The sequence below is a fragment of the Eptesicus fuscus genome, chromosome 15, assembly GCF_027574615.1.
Source record: "Eptesicus fuscus isolate TK198812 chromosome 15, DD_ASM_mEF_20220401, whole genome shotgun sequence".
NCBI classification, from domain to species: Eukaryota; Metazoa; Chordata; class Mammalia; order Chiroptera; family Vespertilionidae; genus Eptesicus; species Eptesicus fuscus.
Window position 1 is genome coordinate 37,642,551 of NC_072487.1, and position 17,420 is coordinate 37,659,970.

At 38.1% G+C, this 17,420-nt stretch overlaps 1 protein-coding gene across 1 annotated transcript in view; it reads left to right on the top strand.

Moving 5' to 3' along the window:
- Positions 1 to 9,961, top strand: part of GDA (guanine deaminase) — a 64,512-nt gene extending 54,551 nt beyond the window's left edge. The window contains exons 11-14 of the mRNA XM_008142078.3: positions 1,686 to 1,832; positions 5,457 to 5,584; positions 6,743 to 6,770; positions 8,286 to 9,961. Coding sequence (XP_008140300.1) covers positions 1,686 to 1,832; positions 5,457 to 5,584; positions 6,743 to 6,770; positions 8,286 to 8,356 — 374 coding nt within the window. The 3' untranslated portion in view covers positions 8,357 to 9,961. The remainder of the gene's footprint in view (positions 1 to 1,685; positions 1,833 to 5,456; positions 5,585 to 6,742; positions 6,771 to 8,285) is intronic.
- The last annotated feature ends 7,459 nt before the right edge of the window (positions 9,962 to 17,420 follow it).

Below are 17,420 nucleotides of genomic sequence, written 5' to 3' on the forward strand. Positions count from 1 at the left end.
TTCGATTCCGGTTCAAGGGCATGTACATTGGTTGCAGGCACATCCCCGGTAGGGGGTGTGCAGGAGGCAGCTGGTCGATGTTTCTCTATCATCGATGTTTCTAGCTCTCTATCCCTCTCCCTTCCTCTCTGTAAAAAATCAATAAAATATATTAAATAAATAAATAAATGAATGAATGCATAAGAAGTTAACACACACATATAAAATCATTTCCTTTATCTTTTCATTGCCTTCTGGCTCAATTTTTTACTCTTGTATGGTTTGTTTAGAGTCATCTTGTAAATATTGTATCCTTGTGCTGACTCTGGTAAACAAATAACAGTGCCATTCTTTATCACGACCATAGAGAGGCATGGGTTGGGAATAGATTTCTGAGAAAATGCATGCATTTTTCTCCACCATTTTCCCATGCAGATTCTACCCTTAATTCCTCATTCCCTAGCACTTATGTTACTCAATTGGATTTTTCCAGCAACTGTCAAAATAGATGATATTATTTCTATTTTCTAAGAAAATTGAGGTTCACAGGTACTAAGTAACTGACCAAAGGTCAACAAAACAAAAAAGTCCCAGATCCACATTCTAAAACCAGGTCTGCAAAATGTGATGTTCATTATCTCTTTTTTCACGCCATCACACGGCCTCTCATATGATAAAGTGGGGATTCTACCTGCACTAATGTGTTGCAGGGAGGAGAAGCCACTTAGCTCACCCAGCTGGGCAGAGATCAGGAAGTTACTATCACAATGGAAATCCCTGGAAAAAAAGTTTGACTAAAATACCATGGTTTATGTAGTCCAGGGTTTCTTTTTCGATCTGCACAATATTGTTCCTTTGTTGGAACTTTATTAACATAACAACCAGAAGAGTATAGGATGATTAAGTCATCCTGTAAGGCAGCAGCATATTAAGAGAGCTCTCAAAATTTTCTCAATAAATTGTTCCCTAAATCCAATGATGGATGTCTTACAAGAGAAAATGAGAGACACTTAAAGACACAGATGGAAGACACAGATGAAGTTGGAGCCAGGTACTGACGTTACACTGCCACAAGCCAAGGACTGCCAGGAGCCGCCAGAAACTGAGGGAAGCAAGGGAAGATTCTTCTCAGAGCCTTTATAGAGATCATGGCCCTGTGAACACTTTGATGTAAGACTTCGGCCCTCCAAAGCTGTGAGAGAATAAATTCCTGCTGTCCTGTGCCACCAAATTTGTGGTAACTTGTTGCAGAAACCCTAAGGAAACTAATGCAGGTGCACATTTGATACTAATTACAGGTTTTTGATTCCTTTACATGTTAGTCTATGTCTAGTCTGGGTGTATAGATCTTTTCTTTGAAGTGTATTAAAGACTCAATATCTGTCACTAAAACAAACAAAACACTTGACCTATTAATAGTTGGTTGTTACCCAATAGTGATGGGCTGTAAAGTACAGCATAGGGAATGTAGTCAATAATATTGTAATATCTATGTGTGGTGCCGGGTGGGTACTTGAAATATCGGGGGTATCACTTTGTAATGTATATTATTGTCTAACCACTATGCTGTACACCTGAAACCAATGCAAAATAACATTGACTATAAACTGTAATTGAAAAATAAAATTTAAAAATTCAACCTTATATACTTAATATTCCCTTTATCTCATAAGGTTACTGTTCTGGCTTTATTTTATCTATCATAGATGTGGCTGGTGGTTATTCATGTTCCATGCTTGATGCAATCAGAAGAGCAGTGATGGTTTCTAATACCCTTGTAATTACTAAGGAAAATGAGGATAGCCTCACCCTCAAAGAGGTATTCAGACTAGCGACTCTCGGAGGCAGCCAAGGTAATAACCATTTTTTTTCCTCTAACAATGTACAACCATGCCAATCTGTGTCCTTGGATGCATTATGAAGGTACATGATAGTGTCATCAGCAGGCATCCAATATTCATGACGGTTGCATCTCACATAGCATACTCTAAATTTAGCAAGTAAGTCCATGCTGAAGCATGTGGTGGAGACATAATTCTTTCAGGACGCTCCCTTTCTTTCCCAGAAGAGATGTTTAATACACAGTTACCATATTAATTATTTTAATGGATTTATTTGCATTGGTCACATGCATACAAATTCTTTAAAATAATAAGTTTTTCCATTGAGTCAAGTAATATACTCTATTGCCCTAAGTGAAGATGATGATAATAATACAAATAGTAAAAATATGCCTGGCCGGTGTGGCTCAGTGGTTGAGTGTTGACCTAAGAACCGGGAGCTCACAGTTCGATTCACTGTCAGGGCACATGGGTTGCGGGCTCAATCCCCAGTATGGGGTGTGTGGGAGGCAAACAATCTATCATTCTCTCTCATCACTGATGTTTCTATCTCTCTCTCCCTCTTCCTTCCTCTCTGAAATCAATAAAAATATATTTAAAAAATAAAAATAATAGCCAAGAGCTCTTACTATGTGGTAGGCACTATGCAATATGCATTACGTATGTTGTTATTTACCTCCAACCACTGTTATTAATTCTACTTAATCAACAAGGTACCTGGTGGAAGCTTACACAGCTCTCAAACTATACAGTGCCATGATTTGAATCCAAAATCTGATGCCAGAGTGTAAGCCCTTATCCTTTCACTGTGATACATTCCTTTGTAAATCCCACCTTAGGGTATGCATTCTTTATGTAATTAAGTACAGTAATTACCCAAGTTTCTTTAAATGGAGAGAAGTGTTGAAATATAGTGGGTTGATATGCAAATATTGTTCACCAGATTTTCCCAGTTCTCACATGTAACTATTTTTATGGGGAAAAATAGAAATTGGTAATTGTATTGCTTTCAGTCACTTTAGCATTATGGTGTATTCTAGATGAATGATAGTGAACATAGCATGAAACCTTAGGTTGCTTGTGAGAAATAACAACATACATATCAAGACAAATATAGATATATGTGTAGATTTACATACAGCTAATCTGGGTCTTAAAAATGGAGGATGAGGAAAACCAAGACTATCCTGTGAAGAGAAACTTCCTGGCTCTTCTTTGAATGCTCGGGGCTGTGATGAATGCCATCAAGAACCTTCCAAGAAAACCAAGTAGAGGACATGCTCCTTGCATTTCAAAGTCTTAGGATTTCATGTGACGTTCCATGTTCTAAGTCACTATTCTTTTAACAAGTGTGGCGCTCCTCACCCCCACCCTCATTGTGTTTGTGCATCTGAGTTCAAGCAATTGGCCAATCATCTTATTTTCATGGTGCAAATGAGTTGTATTTAAATTGTGCCTTTTTGTTTTCTCCTAGGCTCTCTGTGAGTTGCTTCATCAAGATTCTTTCTGTCTGATCAAGCCAGCCTAGGTTGCTTACCAACTTATTTCTGCCTTGTTGTATAGCTTCCAAATCCATTTTCTTGGCTGCAGGGCTTACTGTTATGGAATTTCTTCTCCTTAACTTGTGTCTCTACAAGAGTCAGAGTGAAACAAGATGAATGGATTCCTATTTAAAGTGTGGCATCTTCCTGGCTTTCCATCACCTTTATATTCAAGATGTTGCATAAATCCCCTTCCAGAGCCAACATGCACTCTAAAGGCAGCGAAACTGTATTTCCTGAAATGCATTTGAGGTGTTTACCAGCCCAGTGGGGCCTTACTGCAATGATGTTAACTAGGTCCATTTACAAATTCACCAAAAAGCAATTATATCTTCTTTGGTTAGTTCATGCCTAAACTCTCCAGGTTCCAATAAATGGCTCAGTTAGTTTATATATATTATCAAACTCTGGCAAATGAACCTGGTTATCTGGTCTATTAAACACACAAGTTTATGTTGAATACAGTTATTAAAAACATGTTTGTCATGTTTCTTTGTAGAGGGCACATGAATGAAGGAGGAGAGAATTTCCAGTGATTTTTTCTATTACATTCAGTCCTTCTCCATACTATTAATAGAAGTTACCTAACTGCTTTTAACATTTCTAATTATTTTTGCTCCCTTGTCTTCCTATAAGAATTTTTAGCTAAAAAATCTTTCTTTAATGAGAATAAAAGAGGTGCCCTTTAAATAACCTTTTCAGAATAAGTAACATTTTTAAGACAGTGATTAGTACATTACCAATACATATCCATACATCCATCAATATATATACAAAAGCCTAAGCGACTGTTAAAGACTAGTTGACCAAATGACCGATTGTACCAGTTGCTGTGATGCATACTGACCACGAGGGGGCAGACGCTCAATGCAGGGGCTGCCCCCTGGTGTTCAGTACGCTCCCACAGCCAACCTCCCTCGGTCCCTTCCCCCAGCCAGCTGGCCCCGATTGGCCCTGATCAAGACTGGGCAAGATGGCCCCGATTGGCACTGATTGCAGGCCATTCTGAGGGATCCCACCCATGCATGAATTTGTGCACTGGGCCTCTAGTAGAAATATAATGTATTAGATATTGTCTAACAGGGACATGCCAGCCAATATTTTCACATTGGACCATATCCTGACAGTGAAAGAATAGAAAAAACACATGTAAGAATTCAAATAAAAGTGCTGCACTCCAGTTGACCCTCCCTTTATGCATGCTTTCATTTGGTACCTCAGTGTACACCTTTCTCAAATTACAGGCTGTCCTGAGCTCAAGATTCAACACTTTCATTGACCAGGAAAGTCAACTACCCCCATCTTGTGAAACTAAATTCATGTTAGTGAAAGAGATGTTCTTTGTCATCTAATACACATGGAACATGAATTCTAGCCATGAGGTGGATCAAATTAATAGACATATCAACCTATGCCCTGTTTTAGAAAACCATTCTTTTCTGGCAACCAGAAAATGTTTGAAGTTGCAAAGAAATTGGTCTACTTTCAAAAGTATTGGGACTTTTAAGTCATGAGCATCTGTTTACTTTCAGAAGTGACTTTTTTCTCTTCCAAGGATTTAAACTAAGGAACTTATGATGGATATGCCTGCATTGGCTAATGTGCAAAAAGATAATTATTTTTTATTTATTTGAGGTTTATTTCACTGCCATGAAAATAGATCTTGTCAGCTATTTCATAAAATGACAAGATCCAAAAGGACAGGGATAGGAGTGTTGTGGGGAAGACTAGGAGGCAAAAAGAAAAAGGATATTTTGTCAAGTGCCTTGTTTTTTGGAGGGATGGATGAAAGTCCAAGACAGCTGGACTATGACGTGCACTGATAGAGCTAAAATAGAGAGACCCTATCAGAGTTATGATTATGGTGATGAAGGGAACTTTTTATTCTCAGATTTGCTTTCCCTGTGCTTACTCGGATTTCTGTAAGTCAAAGTTTCGTGATCTGTTGGAATGAGAGAGTTTTTATGCTCCACTATTAAGATATTAATTTTTTTTCCAGTGACATGTTGGCTGACTCTGTCCTTGCAAACTGGGACATTGGCATGGTCTGATGGCTCAAAATACTAACTGTTTATTAATTTATTCCACCCTGTAGCCCTGGGGCTTGATAAAGAAATTGGAAACTTTGAAGTGGGCAAGGAATTTGATGCCCTCTTGATCAACCCCAAAGCATCTGATTCACCCATTGACCTGTTTTGTGGGGATTTTAGTGATACTTCTGACGTAAGTAAAAAAACTTAATCAAAAGGCATCTATTTCCTGAAGTAATCACAGAAGCTTCCTTGTAGAAAACAAAATAGAAACAAACATTTTCATGGAATACAAGAGACTCTTAAGAGGGGAAGTTAGATTTTTAAAAGTTAACATAATTTCATGACAATAATGTTAGCAATGATGGTACTAATAGAATATTTGTATTTTGAATATATTTGTATATTTTAATGGTTTGGGCTATAAGAAGCCATAATATAGCTAGCACTTACTGAATACACTTGCTGGGTGCTAGATGGTATAGCATTAAGCATTTGCATAATTAACTTTTATTTAATGATCAAAACAACTCTTATGAGAGGTAGATACTATCTATATTGCCATGTAATCTGTGGGGCAGTGAGGTTTAAGGGAGGTTAAGTGATTTACCTAAGGACCCATGGCTGGTAATTAGTAATTAGTAGACAGAGTTGGGATTCAAGCCCAGGACTTCATGACTTCCAGAGTCTGTTGATTGACCACAATGCTACATTGATTTTCTCAATTATAAGAAAATGAGTTTTATTACTTTGTTCCTTTTATTATAAAATGTTTCCCTATATAGGAAATAAACTGGTTCTTCTTACTTTAATAACAATTAGTTATAAGATATTGAGTTTTTCTAAAAACATTAATTACCATTTATAAATATTTACATATTTACTTATGAAAGTAAATATGTAAATATAACATATTGGGGGTTTTTAGAAGAAAGATGCTGGGTTATTCCAGGTTGATTGTTATTTTTATATTATTTATTCTTTTGCTCCTTTATTAGAATGGATTTCTTGGAATAGGGCTCAGCCCTATTCATTCAATCATTTTTCTTATATTATGCATCTCTTAAACTATTTGCATTATTTCATTAAATTAATTTATGTAAACTTTTGTTCTAAAGGTTCCATGGTTTTATATACCAAGAACTTTCAGGCAATAGATAAACATTTGTTAATAGCCAGTATTTTTTTTTAAGCAAAGGACCACTTCTTTTTCATTAATAAAAGTAGATTTTACCATTGAAAAATGAATTTATATTTCTGTGTTTTGCCAACCCTCTACTGACTGTGAATTTACTTTTCTAAATGCACAAAAATGACTATTTCTTATTATTACCTTTATTTTCCATTTTAGGCTTTTATCCAGAAGTTTCTCTATCTAGGTAAGTAGAAATATGTCTCTATGCTAAATAAAATCTTTCTTTGTCTCTATCTTGGGTATGACTCTCTGCATTTATGATACCACTTGTAAAACCCTATGTGTGATCATTTGCATAGCTTTTTTAAAAAACATTTTTCAGCATGGAGTCCATTTATGGCACAATATTTAAAGACACAATGTGAAATTGGCATGCTCCTCTAGAACATACAGTCATAAATCCTAATCTGAGGAGTGGCAGGCCCAGGAAATGGCTAATCATACATCTTCCTCCTACACTCATTCTCTATCCCGAGGCTGCCCTATCAGGTTGTATTTATGATAAGGATGTGGTGGAATCTTTTTACACATGCTTTTTCACATACTCACATTCCATTGTATTCACTGAGGGAGGAAAAGAAATAATGTACAAGATTCTACTCTGCCTCCCACTCGGTTGAGTGTGCTCTGAGCCCTGAGTGAACTTGGGATGGGAGAGACACCTGTTGTATTCCTTGTGGAGCTGAGTTCTTACAGGTCCTTCATCTCACCACCTAAGTGTATTCTGGGGTGTAAAGCTAAGCACTTCCTTTACATTTGGGGCTAGAAAGGCAAACCACTCACTTCAGCTGAAAGGACAGCGATAGGGGTCAATTCAACTTTATGTGATTTCTGCCTTAGGGGCAGATTTCAGACCCCAGTCCTCAAATTAGATGCAGCATCTTCTATTGGTCATGTCCCCCTGTCTATATTTTAAACAATCTCAGAGAAACAAAGACCGTCTTTTTTATGTTCTCTTTTAGAAGTGTGTTTTGCTTTTAAACCTCTCCCAGGGGCAATTAAAATACTTATTTCAGAGGGGAGCGGGATGGGAAGAGATTAACCAAGTAACTTATATACATACTGTATATGCATAGCCCATGGACACAGACAATAGTGTGGTGAAGGCCTAGGGTGGGGCAGGTGCTGGGTGGAGGGGGCAAAGAAGGGGAAAATGGGGGACATCTTTAATATTCTCAACAATAAAAAAATATATACAGGGTATCCCCAAAAATGTATATACACTTTGAACAATTATGTTAAATCTGAAAAGAAAGAAACATCAATTGAGCTCTCAGCTGTGCCAGTGTTGTATACACTGAGTGGCCAGATTATTATGATCTCTGAATGCATAATAATCTGGCCACTCAGTGTATATCCTATATAATAAAAGGCTAATATGCAAATTGTCCCCTCAACCAGGAGTTCGACCAGCAGGCAGGCCAGCCAACTGCCCATGTCCCCTCCCCCTGATCAGGCTGGCCGGCCCCCACCCATGCACGAATTCATGCACCAGGCCTCTAATATATATATATATATATATATATATATATATATATATATATATATATATATATATATATAAAATAATGGCCAGATTATTATGCATTCAGAGATCATAATAATCTGGCCACTCAGTGTACACTTTGGGGGGACACTCTGTATACATTTTTTAAAATACTAATTGACACAAAACGGTTCCATGATTTTTTTCTTTCAGGAGATGACCGGAATATTGAGGAGGTTTATGTGGGCGGAAAGCAGGTGGTTCCCTTTTCAAGCTCAGTCTAAGACCCTCGGCGTCTCCTCAAGTTCTCCTGGATAGCGTGGTTCTGCACCTCCTTATGCCCAGGCGGAGTTAGAACGTCAAAAAATAGTACCTTGTTCTTGGGATGACTATCTCTTTGTGTGCTTACTTACAGTGCTCACTTGACAAATCGAAGGAAGTTGCACTAATTCTTAAATCTCTGGTTGGGAGGATTCAAAATGTATCCCTTTTGAGCTGTTCAGATTTACTTTAAGCTTAAATATAAGAGAATGTTATGACTAGTGGTGTTCTTATTATGAGATTTAAGTAAAATCTACCTAATATTTGGAAATGTGAAGAGGAAAGATATTCCTGTGAGGTTCCATATTCTGAGCTAGTAAATATGAAAATTGGATATGGAAAATGAACTAGTGAATATATTTTTATGAGGGAGAAAAAGTTAGACTACAGACAAACATTGGAAAATCATTTCAGATTGCTTGAAAATTATATACTGAGCTTACTAATTTAAAAAGAGAACTCACTGAGATTTAAAACGTGTTTTTAGGTTGACTTTGTGTTCTGGAAATTTTCACTTAATGGAATTTGCGTTTCAGAGACTTGTTATTGTTGCGCTTTGCCCTCTTTGGGGATTAATTGTCAGAAATTGAATGCCACGTGCTTTCTTAATATAGTTCTGTGCTTCAAAAGTGTTTGGCAGAAGTTGGGTAGTAAAGATTTAAAGTCTCTTAAGAATAGTATTCACACAACTACGTGGCATAAATAGTTGTATTTTTGTGTACTTAAGTTACCTTAATGTATAACTGTGTGATGCTGTTATTACTTCAGTTTCATTAGAAGAGAAACACATTCCATACTCCGCTGTTGTGTAGACTGAAGTCTTCATAAATTGGGACAAGTGCTGGGCACTCACGAGCTGTCAATACTGAAAGGAAGGGTTTCATTGCAATGGCCTAGTCTCCCCAAGGATTATGCCGTAGTCGCTGGCAATTTCATACTCAGATCAATCTGTTAGAACTTTTAAATGAAGGCAAATCCTATTAAAAATATTATTAAAAATCTTTAAACCTTGTATATCACAAGCACTCTATTTTCCCAATTTTATCCTATTATACTTTTAATTCCTAGGAATTTTAGGACATTGGCATTTTAGTATAATGAAAAATATGTAGACATCCCACATAATGTTTATATTAATAGGACTTAATCTGTACCAGACACCTAGGAAGATTAAGCAAAGCAAAGAGTATTTTTATGCCTCCTAACTAATTAGTGCATTTTCCCATAACCTAAAATTAAAAACAAATTATGACTATGATAAATCCTTTACAAGTATTGATGTGAATGCTATTTAAATACTATGTTTTTCTCCTTTAATTCCAAATAATATAAACTAACAAGGGAAAGGAGTAGATTTTCTTAATATTTCATAGCACTTATTAATACCTTATAATAGAGAACTTTATGCTCTAGAGATAACTCCATATATAGAGAATAAGGACAAAATTCTCCCTCTTGCATATAATTTTTATTCTCATATAATCATGGTTATTCAGCAGTAATTTGCCCAGTTATTATTGTTGTTTTTTTCCTTTGTGGAAGCACTTTTAGATTTGATTATGCTTGACTACAAATATTTAGTCTGATTTTTTTTTTTTTTTTTTTTTTTAGGATATTAAATAACTCAGTCAATCTAACTTCTAGTCTCAGTAGCTGTGTTTCCAGAATTCCTGAGCCATGTCAAAGATGGCCCACCAGACTTCTCCCCATTTCTCTGTAGTGCCAGCACAGGAACTCGATTACCTGGTGTCTAACCCACAGGGGTGGGCTTAAGACTTTGGATGAGCTGTTCAAGATTCACGAACAGGCAGCAGCTGTCCCCAGCCTTTGCAAGATCCTATACTTTTACCTTCCTCAAGGGTGTACATTTTGAGGTTGAACATCAGTTTTCATTTAGGTTTAGGGTTCATATGCAGTAAATATAAACAAGTGTAGTGTCAGAAGCAGGAAGAACGGCCATATACAACCACTTTGTCAAATGTTAAGTTTAGCCCTGATAGTATGGTAAGACCTGAATATCTTGTCTAATAAATATAGAATGTACTGAAATGTTACACGTGCTTTGATCTTCCTACATCACTTAGAACTTATGTGCTTTATCCTCCAAGTGCCGTGTTCTGAATGGTGCATATGCTTTTTGCAGGACTTCGGGCCTTAGCCATACACGGGCCCAGATGTTCTGCACTTTGAAATGTGGCCTTTGCCTAATGTGGGTTGACCTCCTGGACTGTGGGAAGTCAGTATCCTCAGCCAATTCTTGTTACTTTGTGTTTGAATATTTTGCTTTCTGACAGGAAAGAATTAAAACTTCTAATCAGCCCCCTCACTTCACTTACGCTCTTTTGCCTCTGGTTTTGTGGTGTTTTTAATGGAATACACTTTAAGAGGCCCAAACATATCCAGTAGGATTGACTGCCATACATTTAAAAGAATATTTTTGCAATTAGAACACAAAAGCAGGCTAATCAGCTAAGATGAATTTAATATTCAAAAGAGAGTGAAACGTGGAAGAAGGCATGAGAGGTTGTTCTAGTCTTCGTGAACTGAGGCCGAGGAGGCTCAGCTCCCTCATTTATTCTCCCAGCTTTTCCTCTGATTCAATTGTCAAAGGTTTGAGAACCTAGGAGGATACCTTGGGACAAGCTCCCTTCATGGCAGCAGGAGGTCTTTCTAAATTGATACCATGAGCCTCAAACCTCATTGACTCTCCGTTTTACTCCCATGAGAATTCTGCACAGTTAAGGAAGGAAGGCGGTAGGGAAACACTCGCGTGCTTTGCTGATGGTGAAGTGTGCCTTCCATATCCCTGTTGGCAGCTAGAGCTGAGATGTCAGAGAGGAAACAATGGGTGTGAGGTCCAGGAACGTATTTTGAATCTTCACTCCTTCCCAAATTCTTCCTATTTTGACTCTTTTCATCTCAGAAGCAGACATATGGAAAGCCTTAAGGGCCAGCTGGAAGGCATGTTGGATCGGGTCTCTTACACCTGGAAGAGATGCAGCATCAGGTGCTTCTGCAGCCTCTTGGACATCGTTTCATTGTTGTCCACGTTTTAAAGCTGATGATGATGCCAGAAACGTTCACATGTTTGATAAGCGTGGTCTGAGTTGTGAAAAGGGGGACTAATAAATGTGTCAAGTCCAAAGTCTTAACATAAGTTCTAAGTGGCGTGCATTATTGTGAATTTTTTCTTTTTTCTGAAGGCTTACAAGAGACATTTGCAGTTTCCAATGGACCTCGCCATTTTAGGTCTGACTTAGAACCCTGACACACCTTCGTGTCTCTACAGGAAACTCCTGGAAAGAGTGCACAAATGAATATATATATATATATTAGGAAACCCTGGCATTGGTCCCCAGGCGTGTTTTCATGCCCAGGATCTCCTCCCTTTTCCTCCCACAGCCCTGAGTGTGTGGGTGCAAGCATCGGAGGGTTAGTTCTGGTCCAGATTTAGTGAAATGCAAACGTTGAACAGAGTAATGATGAAGCTAAATATAAATCCCAAGGTGGCTTTCACCGTCCTTGGGGATCAAGAGACTGAGTACCGGATGTTATGTGGCAGAATTTACCTGTCCATTTCCTCCCCAAAAGCCTGTCAGAAAGCATTCTTTATTGAAAACCACTTCACATTGTTGTCAAACTCCTGCTCGCTGCTCTGAAGAATAAATATATATATGTATGTATTCTTGGGGACATTTTTCTCAAAATTTGTGTGGTTTGCTTATTGTTTATGTGCAGAGTGAGCTCCTTCGTGCTTTAGAAAAAAATAAATGTGATTTTGTGTTTACATTATTTTCTTGTTGTTGTGAGTTCTATCAATCTGATAGAAGGGGATTAATCTTACAATGTTTTTCTTCTTTTAACATGAATTTTAAAAACCAGAACAGAATATTTAGCCTTGGGCTAACATATGTTTTCCAACCTACGATAATCACTATACTAGTAGATAGCTTTTAAAAATTAAGGTCTAATGTTTATCCCTTTAGAATCATAATGCTACTGCTTTTGATTTTAGCATAGTTAATATTTTATATATATTTTAAGCCAAAACCCAAAGCGAGAATGCTTTAAACATCAAGAATTAGTTCACATGCCCTGGCCAGTGTTGCTCAGTGATTAGAGCATCGGCCCATCTACCAAAGGGTCCCGGGTTTGATTCCTGGTCAAGGGTACGTAGCTGGGTTGCAGGTTTGATCCCTGGTCCTAGCCCGGATGTGTGCAGGAGGCAACCAATCAATGTGTCTCTCTCACATCTCTCTCTCTTTCTCTCCTATCCCTCCCTCCCTTCCACTCTATCTTCTATCTAAAAATCAATGGAAAAATATCCTTGGATGAGGATTAACAACAACAACAACAAAAAAGAATTAGTTCACACATACATGTGTATTCAAAACAAAAATATCAAAAATAACAATTTTCCTATCTCTGATGGCCTGGGCTATTTTCTGCACTCTTTTATTCTGTTCTGTCCTATTCTTTGATATTTTATCTGTTTAATTATTTTTATTGTTTAATTATGTTTGGTTTCTTGAACCTGCATGGAAGCAGTTCCCAGTGTCCTTGAGTTTATGCACTCAGTCTCCGTGCCTCCATCCTGTGATTTGGGCGTGACATGCCTGCCTGCCTTAGAGTCATGAGGACCAAATAAATGAATCCATAGCCAGAACTCGAGATAGCACCGGGGACAAAGTGAGTGCTCACCATAGAGCAGTTATTGTTTAAACGAATACACGCTGAACAGAAACAAAAATAATTTTAAATGTATTTTTATCTGTCTAGTTTTTAGAACCTTAATCGTGATGCTACAGATCTCTCTGTACATAAAATTATCCTACAAGGATTAAATCTGATTTTGGGGGGCACTATTATGTTCATTTTTTAAATTTATAACATGAAGCATAAGAGAGTAGTAGATTTGGTCTATAAATTCACCCTCAATGTTCTAAGCACTTACTAAGCACCCTTTTTTTTTCTTCCTCCTAAAAAATAACTTAGTTAAAATACCCAGAAGAGAATCTTTATGTGCATAATCTTGCAAAATGTGTGCCTCATTTACACATTGTGGGTGCTGTGAGTTCTGTAATAGGTAATTAATAGATACATGCAAATTACTGCATGGTACCAAATCCAATATTTAAATAAAGTTTAGACATAAAACAAGGACACTGGTAGGGTGTTTTAAGGCTCCATTGGGGAAGCCACTCAGTTAAAGACACAGGACTCACAAGTAGTTGTCACCAACAGGAGCAGGGTTTTTTGTGTTTTGTTTTTTTTAAATCATATTTTAAAATGGGATAAGTGAAGAATTCTCTGTTCTTTAATGTGATAGAACATTATTTTAACGTGTAATTAATTTTTTTTCACTAATTCACACTCATGTGCTTTTACCATCAAGTCTGCCTACACCATCATGGTAAAATTACATTAAATTTGTCATACTTCCATATTTTTTCATGCTTCTATATTAGTTGAGTCTATATCTTGGGTAGGAAGGAAGGTCACTATAAAAGGATTCTCTATAGCAAAACCTTTGTTGGGAAAATTTTCAGTGGTAACTCAGAAAACAACAACAACACTTTCATTATTATTATTATTATTATTATTATTATTATTATTTTGGCCTCAATGTAAAAAGTGATAAGATATAAACAGATGGCATGGAGTTTTTCTCAGGCCACTTGGACCCCCCTCGATTGCCTAGATTCTGCCCATCCCTATAGGAAATGAAGCAAACATCCGTTTCCCCATCTTCAGCCCTACAGCAAATTAGATTGATAGCAGTAAAATCTGATGTAAGAGAAATAAAGGCCCTAGAAGGATTATTCTTTAGTCGCATAACAAGAAGTTCTCATACGCTTGCTTGAAATCTGACACTTGTAGCTTCACTGTGAAATTAATTTCTGCCCTTTTAATCTTGGGCGGTCTCTCCAAGTCAGACTTGCCTTTCACTGCTGTCAAATGAAGCTACAGCCCCCAAATGAATAACCCAAGGAAGAGTTTTACTCTTGTGTTTTGTTTTGTTTTGTTTTTTCTAAATGTGCTTCCCAGAGCACTTGAAAGACTTCAAACAGCTTTGGTGTTTTGTTTTGATTTTTCTTCCTGAAAAAAATTGATTCCATCCATACCTGAGTTTGGGAACAAAGATAGGGATGTCTTTGTGTTTGGAAAGTACTTTGAAAACCTTGACTGAAGCACATAGACAGACAATGACATGAGGGGCTTTTGTTATTTCAAAGGATAAATTAAGAGGCTCAGAAAAAGCAGTGAATGCACTTCTTTAATTCATGAAAACTTTCCTGCTGGCAGAACAATGAAAGAGGAATCAGGCCTGGCAAATTATGTATTCTGGATTAATTTATATAACGACAATAAACCCTTCAGAATCATGAACATGTCTTGGCTCAATGTAACAGCATGCTATGCATCCAGGAAATCTTATATTTATGATAACAGGTATGGTCTTCATGAGTAAAGTAGTATGGGTGTAAAAGAGAAGCTATGGAATTTAGGTTGTTTGGGGTAGTTGTTATTTTAAGCTCAGTGATATATATATATATATAATGTCCAGGACAATTGTGCAATCTCTTGCACATCCTGGCGATTATTTAGGGTAACTTACAGAAGGAAGAAACCCCATTATGTAGAAACATGCACAAAATCATGTTCTGTATAAAATTACCACCCGAGTAAAACAAGAAGAGATCAACCTAAATGCATATAAAAGCTTCATTTAATGTCATTTGTGGTGCTGTGGACCATTTAACATGGCAGAAACCTCAATCAATCAGGCTACCCTGAAATGTACACAGCTGTTCTCATGCTTTTCACGTGTTGGTAAAATTGAATACTTGAAATTAGTTGCTTTTTAAAAAAGATAGAAATCCATACATGCAGAAAGCATAAATCATAGTCAATTAAGTAATTTTCATTAACTAATCATGAGGTTGATAAATGTTAAACCATATTCATTCAAGTGATTATTAAGTGCACACGAGATATCAGTCACAGGCCAGCTTTGAGGGTTAACAACAACATTCGTCCTTTGAGAAACTCAGTCTGGGATGGTAGGTGAGGGGACTATGCAGACAAATCAATACATTAAGTTCAGGACAGATGTGCAGAGACATAAGGGGGCTCAAAGGAAAAAGCTGGGGTATGTTGGGCATATTGTGAGTGAGAAGAACAGAGGGCAAAGGGTAACGGTGGATATTTCTCAGAGGAAGTGACATCTAAGCTGAGAAGAAGAATAGGAATTTACTTTGCATGTAAAGACTCTCAAAAGTGTATTCTGAACAGCATTCAGCATAAAGAACTTGACCTCTGAAAAAGGTAAGAGAAGGATGAGATGGACTAGTCTAGTGACCATCAGGGTCCCCAGTACATTGATTCAAAGTCTGGACATGGGCCCATGTATCTGTATTACGAATAGATACCATGGTAAGGGCACAGGTAGAGTGTGGTAAAGAGGCCCTTCCTGGTGATGACAAGGACCAGGTGTGATCACAGGTGTGAACGCTGAAGAGAGAAGATGTGGCACTGGCTGAGTCCCTAAACTCTGAGCCTCCTGTGCAACATGGGTCCTTTACCTGTTCATGGGGCAGATCGCTCATTAGCAAACACTGCACAGCTTCTCCCCAGAGACTAGAGACAGACAGAAGAGCTCTTGGGCAGGGTGGCTCCCCGCTCCGACGGGGGATCCCAAGGCGGCTGTAGTTCCTGCCACTCTGCCACTCTGTGGGCTCCCTCAACATCCTGTATTGGCTTAAGCTACTGCCAACTTTTTCTGTCCCTTGCACATCAAAGAGCCCAGACTAAACTCTTCTCCAGCCTTTTCCCCTTATGATGACTGAATTCTTTAGAAACAGGTTATAGACTGTTGTTTTGTTCTTAAATGAATGAATGATAAACAAAGAAACAACTATCATTTCACCAGGCATTTGGCCGCTTCCTCAACCCCAAGTCTTCTCTGAGGCTCTATTCTCCACACACATAGGGGCACCTGTCACTTGAACCTGGCATCCTCCTGGACCCCAGGGCCCGCCGCTCACGGTTCTCACTTCCCTTCAGTAAAGGGACTAGGGAGGAGTCGCTGATGGCAGAGTCCCAGGACATACTAGGAGAGTGAGATGGTTAAGCCAGTAAATGTACTCTGCTTGTGTAAGAAAATCAGAAAATACATGTAAAAGCACTTAGAGATAAAGTGTCATCCTGTCCCCAGCTTGTCCCTGCCGAGTGATTTTCCAGCCTCTGCTTGCATACCTCCATTGATGAGGAACTTATTTTAAGCAGCTCATTTCATTCTGGGACAACATAGATCATTAGAAAATGATTAATTAAATTAAAATATAACATAGTTCCATGTAATTAAAATTCTAGGATACATACAATTATTTCAAAGTGAATAAAACTGGCCTTTTGTACAAGATATAAAATTGCCATTTTTGGAGTACCAGGTAAGATTGCAAGCAGTCCAGCAAGATGGAGAGAATGTTTACCCAGTGCACCACCTAGCGGTTATTTTAAGCCACTTTGCTTTGAGATGTTTTTCCAAGTCCAATACATAACTCGAACAGATGGATAAATATGTACAGTGTTGTGGCAGTTATCAAGTAATTGCCTGTCAACTTCAAATTCACGCTTTGTTGTCTGATCTGTGAAAATGTAACCTGGCCCTTTAATTACAGATTCTTCCTCTGTCTGGCTCAATGCTAAACTTTATCAGTAGAGGGCGCTGGAGAAACATGCCTAGAGGAAGGGTTCCAGGGCCTCTCCACTAGCTTCTGGGAGCGCCACTTTCCAGCCCTTGGTGCATTGCTAGATGCCAGTGGGACACAGCTTTCTCCACATTTGGGCACCACGTGTTTTCTCTAGCTCTTCCCTCAGGCGTTGGTGGTGTGGCTGGGAGTCCCAGACGCTGGAGACCCATTCTCCAGCCTGGCTCACCTCTCCCCGTGTGCTTTCTTCCCACAGCAAATAGAGCTCATACTGAATATATACAGCACTGGCTTACTTTGAGGAAGGAGGGCA